The sequence below is a fragment of the Pseudoliparis swirei genome, chromosome 18 (genome assembly GCF_029220125.1).
Source record: "Pseudoliparis swirei isolate HS2019 ecotype Mariana Trench chromosome 18, NWPU_hadal_v1, whole genome shotgun sequence".
Lineage (NCBI taxonomy): Eukaryota > Metazoa > Chordata > Actinopteri > Perciformes > Liparidae > Pseudoliparis > Pseudoliparis swirei.
The window spans coordinates 26,250,879-26,267,055 of record NC_079405.1 but is presented as its reverse complement, the minus strand read 5'-3'; the positions used below and the strand labels follow the sequence as shown (position 1 = coordinate 26,267,055).

Here is a 16,177-nt window from a genome sequence, read left to right as displayed (position 1 = left end):
ACAAAGACGTTTAACCCCCACGTGGTTCGAAAGGAAACCCCAACCTCCAGCATCCTGCGTGTGTGTGTGTGTGTGTGTGTGTGTGTGTGCAGAAACAAGACCAGACGGACTGGTTTCCCTCCCTTACGTGGAAGGAGGCTCTCTCCTCGCGGTCCAGGGGCTGCGTGACGAACATGTTGCCGCTGACGGGGTCGATGTTGTAGATGCCGCTCGGCGGCTGGTCGGCGCCGGCGCCCGTGATGCTGTAGCGGATGCCGGAGGCCTTGTCCTGGTCGGAGCGGATCTGAGGGCGGAAACAGAGAGACGGGTTACGCGCGGACCCGGTTTACTTCCTGCGAGATCACATGCAAAAGAAATAAACAAGAAATCAAGTTTGATGGAAACACAGATGGAGAAATGTTTCTTTCTTTGAGGCTTGTTTTGATCCGACAGAAAAGAAGAAGAAACGAAAATTGAACAACGTGCAGAGAGACAGGTGCACAGACAGACCCGGTGTTCATCCTGCAACCGAGAGTCCAACGCGATCAGAGGATGGAGACACGAACTGTCACGCGAAACACAAACACACACAAGAAACTAGAACGGGCACTCGGTAGAGCGCATACCTTCGCATATCACAAGATTGAGCATTGACGTATGAACATTTTGGCATTAGTTGCATGCCAATTGGATAAAAGTTGACCATGCTATGGTAAAAAGAAGATTTTGACCTTTTCATGACCTTGACCTTGACCTTTCACCCGATCGATCCCAAAATCTAATCAAATGGTCCCCGGATAATAACCAATCATCCCACCAAATTGCATGCGATTCGGTTTAATTCTTTTTGAGTTATGCGAGTAACACGCATACAAATAAATAAATACACGGCGATCAAAACATAACCTTCCGCATTTTCAATGCGAAGGTAATAAAGTGCGAGATAGAAAAAAGTTTGATGGAAACACAGATGGAAACATTTTTCTTTCTTTGAGGCTTGTTTTGATCCGACAGATAAGAAAAAACCAAAATTGAACAACGTGCAGAGAGACAGGTGCACAGACAGACCCGGTGTTCATCCTGCAACCGAGAGTCCAACGCGATCAGAGGATGGAGACACGAACTGTCACGCAAAACACAAACACACACAAGAAACTAGAACGGGCACTCGGTAGAGCGCATACCTTCGCATATCACAAGATTGAGCATTGACATATGAACATTTTGGCATTAGTTGCATGCCAATTGGATAAAAGTTGACCATGCTATGGTAAAAAGAAGATTTTGACCTTTTCATGACCTTGACCTTGACCTTTCACCCGATCGATCCCAAAATCTAATCAAATGGTCCCCAGATAATAACCAATCATCCCACCAAATTGCATGCGATTCGGTTTAATACCTTTTGAGTTATGCGAGTAACACGCATACAAATAAATAAATACACGGCGATCAAAACATAACCTTCCGCATTTTCAATGCGAAGGTAATAAAGTGCGAGATAGAAAAAAGTTTGATAGAAACACAGATGGAAATATTTTTCTTTCGTTGAGGCTTGTTTTGATCCGACAGATAAGAAAAAACCAAAATTGAACAACGTGCAGAGAGACAGGTGCACAGACAGACCCGGTGTTCATCCTGCAACCGAGAGTCCAACGCGATCAGAGGATGGAGACACGAACTGTCACGCGAAACACAAACACAGGAAATAAAGTGCGAGATAGAAAAAAGTTTGATCGAAACACAGATGGAAACATTTTTCTTTCTCTGCTTTGAACCGACAACCCGAAGCTGCAAAATAATACAGAAAATTGCACAACGTGCAGAGCCACGTTCAAATGATTTAGATGTTCCTGGTTTTCTTTCTCCCCGTCAGACTTTGAACACGTGTAAAAAAGGCCGAGCTCTGCTTCATGCCTCGTCTCTGCGCCCGTTCCACCTTTTAACACCGCGGTTGTTATTCCTCACACAAATGTGACAAGTTTGGAAATGTCGATACTTCGGCTCGACTCGCCTCCCCGACTCGAGAGGAGACAAAAGGAGACGCCTTTGAAGCTTTTCTGTGCCATCGATTTCTAATGGGCTCCGAGGATTTAACTATCCCACCACACAACGCAGCAACGTTAATGTGACATCTGACTATAAAGCAAAGTGTGTGTGTGTGTGTATGTGTGTGTTCTTCGCATATCTTAAGACCCGATCACACCAGACGTGTGTATTGCTGAGGAGCCGAGGACATTGAACCCGTTGTAATTTGGCCAGATGGTGACGCTATTACAACCATTTAACATTCGACACGTGAGTCTTTCTCCATATTCTTCTCTCTTTATAGTTTTTAGAACACATCCACGTGAGCCACGCCAAATATGGCTCCAGAAAATATGTTTTAAATTGTGTCCGAATCTGTTTTTGTGTCTTTTTCTATCATGATGATCCTTCACATTTTGAGCACTGCCACCAAATTCGGTACGTAACGTTATTAAAGTTTCATATCGTCTCTGTGTGTGTGTGTGTGTGTCCTCTGCATATCTGGAGAACCATCACAGTGTGTACCGCTGGGGACCCGAGGACGTGCAGTGAATCACATATTCTGAATTACATTTAATTAATAGCTGAATTAATACTGCAGAAATGAAAAAGAGGCGTTAACGGTAAAATGTTCTTTACATTTTTTTAAATATAATGTCTAGTCATGGTGAAACTTTCAGTTCTGATTTTAATCAATCACATTTATTTAAATTGTATTTTTTACCTTTATATTTCCTTTATTATTTAATTTCTTAAATGTAAAATGCCCTGCTGTTTTATTTTATCGTATTGTATATTTGTAAAAAAATGTTTTGCTGCTGCATAAAGACATTTCCCCCTGGGGGGATGAATACAGACAAAATCTCATCTCATATTAAAATGGATATATTTTGCGAGTTAGATCTTAATCTGCAACGTAAACAGTAACATTTCGGGTAATGTTGTGCAACACAGCTGATTTTCGTACACAGTAAGTAGCATCCTGCATCTTTTGAAGTGCTTCATGGGGCCTTCTGTGAGTCATCGAGTCCGTTGTCATGATCTGGAGTTTCTGTCTCTTGTTTTGTGTCTTATTTTGAAGTCCCTGTCTCTTTTTTTGTGTCTCATATTGAAGTCCCTGTCTCTTGTTTTGTGTCTTATTTTGAAGTCCCTGTCTCTTGTTTTGTGTCTTATATTGAAGTCCCTGTCTCTTTTGTGTCTTATTTTGAAGTCCCCGTCTCTTTTTTTGTGTCTTATATTGAAGTCCCTGTCTCTTGTTTTGTGTCTTATTTTGAAGTCCCTGTCTCTTGTTTTGTGTCTTATTTTGAAGTCCCTGTCTCTTGTTTTGTGTCTCATATTGAAGTCCCTGTCTCTTGTTTTGTGTCTTATTTTGAAGTCCCTGTCTCTTTTTTTGTGTCTTATTTTGAAGTCCCTGTCTCTTGTTTTGTGTCTTATTTTTCCGACTCCTCTCATTTCTCCGACCTCGACCTCATCGCTGCGTCTCGTGACCATTTCCCCAAAAAAACCCAAAGTCCCTCGACTCAATAAGCAAAGCTGTAATCGATCCCCTTCATGTTCACAGCCAGTATTCAGACTCACAGGAATCACTTCATCAAACTCCAGAGGGCCGATATGAACCGGTCGTCATGGATGTACGGACCCCGGACAGTTTCATCTCCCTCCAGGTGCTTCATCTTCAGATATCCTCCCGACTCAGATCGACTCTCCTTTTTATTGGGACTGAACCATCACCATGGTTACAAATTACAAGTCAGAGGTAATAATCCCAATGGTGAAAAAAGGAAGGCTGGTCTCTCTCTCTCTCTCCCTCCCTCTCTCTCTCTCCCTCTTTCTCTCCTCTCTCCCCTCTCTCCTCTCTCTCACTCCCTCTCTCTTCCTTTCTCTCCCTCCCTCTCTTTCTCCCTCCCTCTCTCTCCCTTTCTCTCCCCTCTCTCTCTCCTCTCTCTCACTCCCTCTCTCTTCCTTTCTCTCCCTCCCTCTCCCTCTCTCCCGCTTCTCTCTCTCACCCTCTCCCGCTTCTCTCTCTCTCTCCTCTCCTCTCTCCCCCCTCTCTCTCTCTCTTTCCCTCTCTCCTCTCTCTCTCTCTCTCCTCCTCCTCTCCTCTCCTCTCTCTCCTCCTTTCTCTCTCTCTCTCTCCTCTCTCTCTCTCTCTCTCTCTCTCCTCTCTCTCTCTCTTCCCCTCTCTCTCTCTCTTCTCCTCCTCCTCTCTCTCTTCCTCTCTCCTCCCCCTCTCTCTCCTCTCTCTCTATCCTCTCTCTCTCTCTCTCTCTCCATCTCTCTCTCTCTCTCTCCATCTCTCTCTCCATCTCTCTCTCTCCATCTCTCTCTCTCTCTCTCTCTCCTCTCTCTCTCTCTCTCTCCTCCTCCTCCTCCTCCTCCTCCTCCTCCTCCTCCTCCTCCTCCTCTGCAATTTCCCGGTCCTTCGGGGTCTCTCCTCTCTCTCCCTCTCTCCCTCCCTCCCTCCCTCTCTCCCTCACCTCCCACACACACACCTCCGCGAGCTCTTTCACACCTGCAATTTCCCATTTCCTTCGAGCTCGCTTCCACATCACGTGCCCCCCCCCCCCCCCGCAGGTTTTAAGTGTAACGTATACACACGCCGCCGTATCACTCCCCATCAATCTGCGCACTCGGGCTCTCCTGCCCGGCGTACATGTAATCACCGCGGCGTGAACAACGATACCGCGAGACTGATTGCATTTATTATTCACGACGCCCACCGCCTGCCAATCAAAAAAGCGGCGATGAAATGACGCGTGCGTAATGACTTCATTTGATCGGTCGCCCTCGTCAGTGTCGCGGCGCGGCGGCGAGCCGACGGATTACGCGTCGCGGTAACGAAGGAACGCGTCGGAGAGAACATTCTCTCGTGAAGCGGACGCGCTCGTTAAGGCCTCGGCCACATGCGGTGGAGTCGTGGGAACGTGCGGAAGATAAATGTATTTGTTGCGGTGAAGAACGCCCACCGGCCTGCGTCTCTTTTCCACGTCTACGTACTCCGCGGCTGCGTGAGTGGCGGCTCGTGAAGTGTTTGACGGGTAAGAAAAGAGATCCACCGGAGCGAGGATCAGGAGCGCCGGCTCGGCTCAATAATTAATCATGACACGGCCGTCGCGTGGGAAACCGACGCGTGGCGTTCTCACCTGCCACGCCTCCGAGCCGTCAGATCGCTCGTGAGCGTCGGAGCTCCGGCGTGCGATCTGATCTCTTCGCCGCGGCTTCAAAGCGGACGCCACGCAGCCGGTAAACACCCGAGAGGACGCAAAGGAGCTCTCACGCGGCACGAGGCCTTCTGGGTGTTTCCACGTGACGGGGTCTTCACGAAGAGGCAATACTTTGATGAAGTGAAGTCCTTCGAATCCCATGAGTAACTTTCCATCTGTCATATATCTATTTATCATATATCCATCTATCTATCTATCCATCTGTCATATATCTATTTATCATATATCTATCTATCTATCCATCTGTCATATATCTATTTATCATATATCCATCTATCTATCTATCCATCTGTCATATATCTATTTATCATATATCTATCTATCTATCTATCCATCTGTCATATATCTATTTATCATATATCCATCTATCTATCCACACTGTAAACCCGAGTAAGTTAGTAGAACTCAAAAAATTTGAGGCAATATATTGCCTCAAATTTTTTGAGTTAATGAACTTTTTAATTTGATTTTGCAGAACTTAAAAAGTTTGATGACTTGCTACTTGTACCTTTTGATTACAGCTTAAATTAAAGTGTTAATTTAGCTCAACTCAATTATTTTCAGTTATTAGTACTTAAAATGTTCAAGTTTTCAAACCACTGGAATAAGTTCACAGAACTTTAAAAAATAAAGTACACAACCACACCATTTCATGTTAACCAAACTCAATGTTTTCGAGTTCACATTAGTCAAATGTTTTGAATTTGTTTACTTAAAAAGATAAGACTCGAAACTTAATTTTTTTGTGGCAATTGATTGCCTCAATTACATTGAGTTTAACAAACTCAAAATTTAAGTCATGAACATCTATCTATTGAACAGTATTTTCTTGCACTCACATTTAGCACACTGCAATATTAAAATAAATAATTTGAAAATATACTTTAATAAATTGTAGAGCTTAAGCTTAGAGCTGGTGACATAAAACAATACCAACATTTTTTGTTATAGCGAAAAAACACTGCTCTTGGCTTCCTGAGTATATAGTGCGGCATTTTGGATTAAATACAACAGAACTGTTTCAGAACATTTTCAGGAAAAAAAGAAAAACTTCCATCTTTATAGTGGCTGATCATTTTAATTATTTGAATGAATATGGGCACAACAAATAAAACATTTCAACTTTGCAACCAAAGTTAAACTTCTAAAATAAATTGTATCTTTACGTTTAAAAGATAATGATGATCTTTACCGCTATTGTTGATAAATTGACATTAACAGGAAACACGTACATGAGGCATAAAAGAATTTTTAAAAAATGTATCTGCACAAAGATAACTACCCGAGAACCATGACCTCTGCCTTTTTTTCCTCCATAATACACAACACAATAACATACATGAACAGATCACATGATGGCGCTGCATTGCAAAGCTGCAAGACGTGATCATAGACCTTTTAACTTGAACATGTTGAACCTTTTATAATGGTATACCGCTGCAGCCTTCCGTTTCTAGGTCATCAAAACGTTCTTGAGGGTCTGCAACTTCGGTGACAGTTTGCCACTTTCTAGGCCAAGTAAGATCTTTTGAATGAACTCAAAAGTCTTGGTAAGTGCTTTGGGGTAGCTGAGGTGTAGTGCATACATGAATCCAAAGACTACCAGGAAGGCATCGCCAAGTCTGGGGAGACTAACCATGACATCACTTTCAATAATCAGAGATTTTCACAGGGTGGTAGTGAACTGCACTTGTGTTATTGTCACTGGTGACAGTAAGGAGGCCCACTGCAACCCCATCAAGCTCTGGCTCATCAGACTCGTCCTGAATGAATGAAAAAGAGATACCAATCACAAACTAACACATGGAACAGCACAGATGACATAATGTATCTTTCCTTAACCAAGTCCCAATGAAAACAAAGGCCTCTTTTACAAGGGAGACCTGTGTCTCATTGTAAGAGGGGAACAACATAAGATCCATGTTCTGCACACACAAATCAACCAAATTACCAGAGAATCCAAGTGGTGAGAGACTGAAACCAAGCTAAAGGACATTTACAGGAACATATTTTACTGAACATCTTCTCACTTGCCAATACAGTTCCTTTGTAGTGAGGCGAAAACAGACTATACCCGAAAAGTGTATGGGTAGACTAAACAAAGGTAAGTCCTAAAAGATATTAGTATTTTGATGAACTGTTTACATCATGCACACGTAGAATCTGTTAGTGACTTAAGAAGACTCACTGTGCAGGTTCTGAAGAATCCAGATACATCCTCGCAGATAGACAGGAAGGCCGTGGAGAACAGTCGTACGTTTGGTGTGTATGTCCTGGTTTTCCTATTCAGATAAAAACACATTTGTACATTTAAAATAATCCATTCAGAACATATGGCCACAAATAACCTGTTCACATCTTTAATGCAATCAAACAAATGTCAAACACAAAGTGGACTAATTGCAAAATTCACAAAGCTCATTTGAGTCATTGAACCTGTTCGAAGTTCCACCGGTTCAACCTATGAAGTGTGTAATAATCTATTTACCTGTTCATCGTGGATTTTTAAAATTTCAGCCAGAGCATCTGCTGTCTTTCCAGTTCTTGATGCCTTCTGCCTAAATAAAGTCATTAGTCGTGGAAGATGGCGGTCAAGCTCAGCATAGAATCGGTTGGGCAGGTTCTGATTGGTTATCCTCTGGAACTCTGCATACAACTACATTGAAATAACAGCAACAAATAAAAAACATTCAATTTGAAGAATATAGCACGTGCATAAAGCTGACAATAGCGGTCAAATGAATAAGAATCACAATTTTCACTTAAAGAGATGATCCATATTACCTCAGAAGATCTGATTCAAGTGGTCTACTATTTCCTGAGTAGCTGTGTTCGAGACATGAAGGATAGCCTGCATCTTTAGAAATAAAGAAGCTAAATTTGTAAATTTGTTTTAAGTTGATTTCTTAGACTGCCAGTGTCACACTGATCACCGTTCCCCACTTCTCTGCTCTGCTCTGGGCATTCTTCATGCGAATCACTAGTTTCCTCAGAAATACTGGCTTGAAGAATATGGGGATCCTACTGACAATATCAGTTTGAAAGTCAGATGCAAGACCTGCTTGGTGTTCTCTACTTTTATGAGAATTGAACGAGGAGTACACATTTGTGATATAGCTACAATCCTTATATGGGCATGTCACCGTTTCATGATTTTTCAAATGCTTTCTGAGATGACTGAAAACAGCTGAATTAGAAAAGGGTTGCTGAAATGTGCATAAGGGGCATTTGAATAACACAGGCCCCTGACTCTGCTCTGTACAACTGATAGGTTGTGCTGTATGATATCTTGATAAATGAGTACTCAGTGAATTAAGTGTCTGAAACGTGCAAATGCAATCGGTGTAGAGGCATGGAAGAGGGCTGATTCTGGAAAAGTGGCTGTGCTGCAGCCTACAGTGTCTAAATAACTGTATTCTGGAGGTGCAAGAAGCTGCGCACAATTTACACTTCCAGATTATTTTGGAACCAGCAACCTAAAAGGCAAAGAAAAAAATGACAAAGTTTAGACCAACATCTAAAACTTTAAAAACAGAATTACTATTACCGTATTTTTTGCACTATAGGGCGCACTAGATTATAAGGCGCACTGTCAATGAATGGTCTATTTTCGATCTTTTTTCATATATAAAGCGCACCGGACTATAAGGCGCATTACGCGGAAAAAAAAAGTCAGATAAGTCAGTCGATCAAACTTTATTAAACGCGTTCACAATCATTCTCAACATTATTCAAACGTTAATGAGCGTATTCACAATAACTACCAACCTTATTCAGTTGTATTTTGGGATCCTTATACACACACTGTAATATTATGGTGAAGCACAGTATTGTAACGGACTGAGGGAAATGTTATGTCCGGATGTAATGAACGTCTCACGAGCTGGTAGCTGTGAGGCGGGTCTGTGATTGGACAGCGAGTGATGTTGTTGTGTGTGTTTTGTTGTGTTCCGCGGGTTCGAGCGGAGCTATGACCCGAGCAGACGTGAAGCTGGTTTTGAGGTTTCACGGCGGTTTGCGGTCGTTTTGGCGTAGGCTACGCCAACAGTAGCTTGTTCTATGTTCCTTGAATAAACACCCTATAAGCCATCTACGCCTCGTAGCGTTCCTGACCCAGGGTCGCTACAGTATGTATTACTCCGCGACGCTCCTGGCTACGGTAGCCGTAATGCTGCAAGCGGTGCGGCTTTGTAGTTTACCAAAGTCGTACTAAAACATTTTGACTTAGCGCCGTGAGCGCCTTGTACCACACAAAATCGCTTAGAGGTCAGTAAACAAAACCAGAATTAATCCATATATACGGCGCTTCGGATTATAAGGCGCACTGTCGTTTTTTGAGAAAATTAAAGGCGTTTAAGTGCGCCCTATAGTGCAAAAAATACGGTACTTACTAATTAACATAACAAGTTAATTACTATTAGCTTGCTTTAAAATGGCATGTTTTCCATTTTTGTATGCGATGTAAAACTAAAAGTAAATATTTGATTTGAAAGAACACTGACTAAAAAAGGACCGGTAACTGTTTCCCTATTCATCAGAGAAGAGAAGAAAATGAAAGACTGAGTTTTGAATGCTATTACAAACACATTCTTTGCACAATTTTTCTCATTCTAAAAATATATAATGTGTGGTTCTTAACCTTTAAATGAGTCCAAAAATATGTTACTGGTTGGCCACCTTTTCAGAAATACTTTTTAGTGGAGATAGGTTGATGCAAATGCTATGCCATAGTACAATTACTGTCAATTATTTCATTTTATTTCTTCAAACAAGATTTTTCTGTGCTGTTCTTTGATATTTCTTACTTAAGGACTCTTCCCACAACACGTTGTGATTCCCATGCAACAGCCTGTGAGGTCCTGACACCCAGGTTAGGAACCGCTGGTATAATGCACTGACAAACATAGTTGACAATACATAATTTGTTGGTGGCATATCTAAACATTTCATTTATGCAGCTTACATGCAAGTCTCAATAACACCACCGTAAAACACTATCTATCTAGGATTTTCCATACAGGGTCTAACAATAACGTGGTTTTTATTTGACGTGCACAAAAACAAAAGAAATGCCAGAGATGCGAGTGACGTGAATAGTCAAGCATAAACATCGGGCGCTTCCGTGAACCAACAGAGAAGCACGGAGATCACTGTCAAGTTACGTTAGCTAGCGACGTTCATAGCCGCGATGTTCTCAGTCGAACAAGGTAGTTTAGTGGAACACCTCGTGCTCCTCCGCTGGTACGTCGTTACGTTAGCTTGCGCGAACCGACGTGCGTTAGCTATAGTACCTTAGTACACGAGGAGCGTACGTTAGCCAACGTTAGCCGCCACTTGTGTCTCTGAGCTCAAACCAGCCACTGCTGAAGTTGAGAGACAGACTCCGGCAGAGGACTGGAGTCTCGGCGAGTGAAGCAGACGTAGCTAGCTCGTAATGTCTCTCGCAAAGTCTAGGAAATTATTTAAAGTTTTAGTTTTTCGAGGTTTGGCAACTGGCTGATTGTAACATCATGTAACTAAACACATTACACATATCAACGTATATATAAAAACACTTAAGATCTCACTCACCTTGAAAACAGTCCGAGTCGACGATGACACCACAGCCTCGTGCGAAAGGGTGCAGGACGAAAGTAAAGTAACGACTCCCGCGAAATCCCCATAATGCACTTTGATAACGGCCAAAACACGTGATGACTCCAAGTTGATTTACACTACAAGTTGAATGTGAATTTTCAGCGTAACGTTTTATTTGTCGTTGATATGTTACTAGTTATTTTGTATTATCATGACAACTTCAATAGTCTTTTATGATACCGACTAAAAAACAACTAAAAGGACATTTTACTGTGTATTTTACACTTTTATTGTATTTTAGCATGTGATTTAGGTTTCTTTTTAAATCACCCATATTTAAAACAATAGAAATAACAGGACTTTATCATTAGCAACATATAATTACTAAATTCTATTACGTTGGGCGTACGTTATGTTTTACAAAATAGTTCCATTTAATAAAAAAATAGTTAAAATTACTCAAAAAGAAGAACATGTTACACCAACTTGACATATTTAAGTTAGTAGAACTTTCTCTAAAACTTTGAGTATACACTACTTAATCTATTTGATTAATTTGGACGTTCGGGTTTACAGTGCATCTGTCAAATCTATTTATCATATATCTATCTATCTATCTATCCATCTTATATCCATCTAGCATGTATCTATCTATATATCTATATATATCAATCCATCCATCCATGCACCATCTATCATCTATATATCCATCGATCCATCACTCAATCTATCGATCCATCCATATCTATCTATCTATCAATCCATCCATCTCTCCATCCATCCATCTATCTATCCATCCATCCATCCATCTATCCATCCATATCTATCTATCCATCCATCTATTTATCTATCTATCCATCCATCCATCCATCTATCCATATCTATCTATCTATCTATATATATATATATATATATATATATATATATATATATATCTCTCTACCCCTCATCCCTCTCTCCAGTCCCTCCCTCACAGCTCAGATGTGAAGGACTAACTGGCCGTCGGTCTCCGTCACATCACACCCGTCAGCTAAGTGACCGATTTGTAACTCTTTGAGGGAGATTTCCTTGATTACTGACGACTACTCCGGGATCCCGAGGGACGAGCTATCAGCGTGAGAAGAAAGTCAGAGAGGGATGGAGGCAGAGAGAGGGAGAGAGAGAGAGAGAGGGAGAGGGAGAGGGAGAGAGAGGGGGAGCCACAGCAGCGAGGAGTTGGGGGTAAATTAGATGACGAATTAGTGTTCAGTTAAACTCCTCGGGGTGATGCGAGGCACGCAAACACACAGCGGGGGAAGGAAAGCAGAGGAACACATCTCCGTGTGTGGAGCTGCCTAATTAGCGCGGCGGGAACTTTTCAGTCTGTCCGTATCTCCTTTAATTGATCCGACGCCGTACGATCAGCCGATCTGCATAACCGGTTTGATCCCGACGTGAACAGGGACTAATGTGCCTTTCATTCGATGCCACTCCGCCTCTCATCCCCCTCTTTTTAATCCACTTCGGACTTATTCCGCACGAACCACACGGAGAAGCGAAGCTGCTGCTGCTCTGAGGACGAGCGCTCTGTTGCACCGGCGGTGTTCTGACTTCCGGGAAGCAACGATCATTCAACCAGGAAGTCATTAAAGGACAGTGTGCTGCGGGCGCCCGTGGGATCATGACGGGCGACTGTGTGCTCATGGGCTGATGTCACACAATAATGGGAACCTGTAGTTTACGCTCTGCCATGGCCTCTTTTATGTCTCGTCTGCGCTTCATGGTTCAGGTCTGTGGTCTGGTCCTTTTTTGCTATATACACACACCTCACTCTCTCTCTCTCTCTCTCTCTTTATTTTAGAGCTCTTTATGGGCTCAGCCACCCCTCTCTGCCCCCCACAGGTTACACAGCCTCACTAGAGGAAATCCACGGTATCCATTAAAGTATGAATCCACAATTCAATTAATCAAATGCTCATGGGGACGGTTGTGTGTGTGTGTGTGTGTGTGTGGAGTGGGGGGGGGGATGCTCCACTGAAGGTTAAATATATAAAAATACATATATATATATGTATATACATATATATATATATGTATTTTTATATATTTATTTAACATATTTATATATACATATATATAAGTATATATATTTATATATACACATATATATGTATATATATATATTTATATATACATATATATATGTATGTACAGTATATGTGTATATATATGTATTTATATATACACATAAGTATATATATGTATATATATTTGTATATACATATATATACGTATATATATGTATATATATTTATAAATACATATATATATATACTTATATATACAGATATATAAATATATATATTTATATATACATATATATATATACACATATATATATATATATATACACATACACTACTGGGTGGCGCCAATAGTGAAACATGGAAGACGCCTCCACTACTCAGTTGGATATGTACGTTTGTCGGCTGGTTAACAGGCAGTAAAGACGAAATTGATGCCATTTCCATGCTGAGGTGCATTGTGGGAGGAAGAGATGCCAAACACTCAGGGCACAGACGGGCTATGACTGAGCCTCTTCTGGAGGCCTCTCTGTCACGCTTTAGCCGTTATAGCTGTCAACAGTAATTAAGACGGCGTCTGCCAAAAAATATCTGGATGCCTTCAATGGAGACGACTTATTGACTGGATGCCGAATGGCTTTTGGACTCCGTCTCCCACTCTGAACCTCCGGGTTCGTATCGCTACAGGAGCACGGCAGACGAGATGGGCGTGAACGCACGGTTCTGAATTTATATTGTTCAAAATATGAATAATGAGGCATAAATGTGGGATTATTTTGAGGTGTATGACGGTTGCTGCGTCATGTGACTCCAGTGTACGCAAACCACAATCAGAAGACTTTAGACATTTTTTTAAACGCTGCGTTTAAAGATATCCACATTTTAGTCGTGTGAATTTCTCACACGTCTAATTTCAATTTTCTTCGCCGCTGCCTGTTGATTGGGGGGTCGCCTTGGCGGTTTCAAAAAAGTTTTCTATGCTTCCATAGAAGAAGAAAAAAAATCTTGTTTCATAGAAGAAGAAAAAATCTTGTTCCATAGAAGAAGAAAAAATCTTGTTTCATCGAAGAAGAAAACATCTTGTTCCATAGAAGAAGAAACAATCTTATTCCATAGAAGAAGAAAAAATCTTGTTCCATAGAAGAAGGAAACATCTTCTTCCATAGAAGAAGAAAAAATCTTGTTCCACAGAAGAAGGAAAAATCTTCTTCCATAGAAGAAGAAACAATCTTCTTCCATAGAAGAAGAAAAAATTTTCTTCCAGAGAAGAAGAAACAATCTTATTCCATAGAAGAAGAAAAAATCTTGTTCCATAGAAGAAGATAAAATCTTCTTCCATTGACGAAGAACAAATCTTCTTCCATAGAAGATTCCATAGAAGAAGAAAACATTTTCTTCCATAGAAGAAGAAACAATCTTCTTCCATGGAATAAGGAACATTCTTAGCAGGTGTGGCTTCTCGCCGAGCGATTCAAAAGGTTGATAAATGACACAATCGCGCTGGAGGAGACGACTGATATTCATATCTTGCCTTCAGTGTCACCACCGGAGTTTAGAGTAATCACCGCCGACAATCAACTCGGGGCCGCGCTGCGACGGATGAGCCGTCATCAAAAGCATCCGAACGCCACACGGGCGTCCTTGAAAGTGCCTGTTTGATGATGTCTCGTCTCTCCGCCGCTGCCGTTATACACCATGTGTCTTTCTCTTTTGTTGAACATGAGGGAAACGGCAAAACGACATGCTTTAAAAAAGAAGAAGAAGAAAAGCTTCCTCTTAAATTTCTAGTTTTTGCACGGCTTTGATCCCCCCCCCCCGCCGCACGCCTGTCACTCTTCAAAGCCGATAGGGCGGCCAGGAAATTCAAATCGTCTGATAGGCCGCACACACGAAAACATCCCAGCGAGAAGGAGGAGGAGGAAGTATGAAGCGCAAGATGAAAGAAAGAGAGAGAGGGGGAGAGAGACAGAGGGAGAGAGAGAGAGGGAGTGAGAGAGATCCAGAGAGACAAAAAGGGAGAGAGGGAGAGGGGGAAGGGAGTGAGAGAGAGAAGCAGGAGAGAGAGAGAGAGGGAGGGAGAGAAAGGAAGAGAGAGGGATAGAGGGAGGGAGGGAGAGAGGAGAGAAAGAGGGAGGGAGAAGATGGAGGGACAGAGAGAGAGGGGAGAGAGAGAGAGGGAGAGGGAAAGAGAGAGAGAAGGAGGGAGAAAAAGAGAGTGAGAGAGGCTGATAAAATGGAAACAAAATGTGGGACTTCATATTCTTTAATTTGTTCTTTTTTTTGTGCCAGACACTTTTCCCGCCGTTCCCCGCCGTTCCTTCCTCCACTTCCTAACGCGGTCAATAGAATTGAATCCTCTCCGAGTCGCTACGTTTTTCAGGCAATTTCGTCTGCGAGGGAGTCGGAGGTTTGGGATTTAAAGATAATAGGGCGAGACTTTCTCTTTCTGGAGACAATTTAAAGAGGGGAAACAAAAGCTGAGACCTTTTCGGGGAGGACGGTTCTTGGGAGGAAGTTCTAATGCGACGCATGAGAGGAAAAGACAACCCAGTTATACGAGTGTTAAAGAAAAAAAGAGGGAAAGAACGCTTCGCAAAGCAAACATCTGAGGACGATGTTTTAATGAACAGCAGAAAGCGTCCTGAAAACCGGCAGCACGTCAAATAAATAACCTCCAAATGAAAAGAGTTTGAGTAAAGAAACAGATACGAGTCTCTTAAACTCGAATGCCCTCTCGCCGCCTCCCCTACGTCATCCGTCGTTACCCCAGACGAGAGAAAGAAAGAAGTCAAGGAAGAAGTCGAGGAAGAAGTCCCGCCGCTTTTCCGCATTTTTTTGTGTCTCTGCTCCAAAAAAAACAAGAGATGCTTTCTGAAGTCGCTGCCTCCACCTCAGACCGTTAACCCAGACGGAGGGAATCAAATGCAGGATCGGGGGAGAAGAAGGGGCAAATAGAAAGAGAACAAATATTAACGGAAGTTAAGAAGTGCCTCACGGGAAGAAAAAAACAATTACGGCGTTCGTCCGGGCAATTTCGATGAGCTCTGTAGAAAAAAGAAGGCAAAGAAACGGCGTGGAGAAGAAACGGCGTCGAGAAGAAACGGCGTGGAGATGTACCGGCGGTCCGTCGGCGACAACGATGGCGCCGATTCGAGAAGAATAGAGCGAACGCAGCCATTCTGCCTCCTTTATGAAGAGAGAGAGAGAGCCACGTTCTGTAATTCCGCGATGGGAATAGAAGAAGGTCCTTCCCCCCCCCCGAGAGGTTGCCGCTCGTTAAATCGCAGCGTTCTCCGGGGGCCTCTC

General features: G+C 42.4%; 1 protein-coding gene and 1 long non-coding RNA gene across 5 annotated transcripts in view; both read right to left on the bottom strand.

Annotated features, from left to right (window-relative positions):
* Positions 1–16,177, bottom strand: part of LOC130208085 (cadherin-4-like) — a 209,408-nt gene that overhangs the window by 50,388 nt on the left and 142,843 nt on the right. For all 3 annotated transcript variants that reach the window (XM_056437005.1, XM_056437002.1, XM_056437003.1), the window contains one exon: positions 128–283. In XM_056437005.1, coding sequence (XP_056292980.1) covers positions 128–283 — 156 coding nt within the window. The remainder of the gene's footprint in view (positions 1–127; positions 284–16,177) is intronic.
* Positions 6,191–11,120, bottom strand: LOC130208087 (uncharacterized). 2 transcript variants are annotated; one of them, XR_008834361.1, is made up of 5 exons: positions 10,803–11,120; positions 8,680–8,707; positions 7,720–7,887; positions 7,420–7,513; positions 6,191–6,994 (listed from the first exon to the last, which is right to left on the bottom strand). It is a non-coding gene; the product is annotated as an uncharacterized LOC130208087 (long non-coding RNA). The 2 variants fall into 2 exon arrangements; XR_008834360.1 differs by lacking the exons at positions 8,680–8,707; positions 10,803–11,120 and having other exon boundaries at positions 7,720–7,925.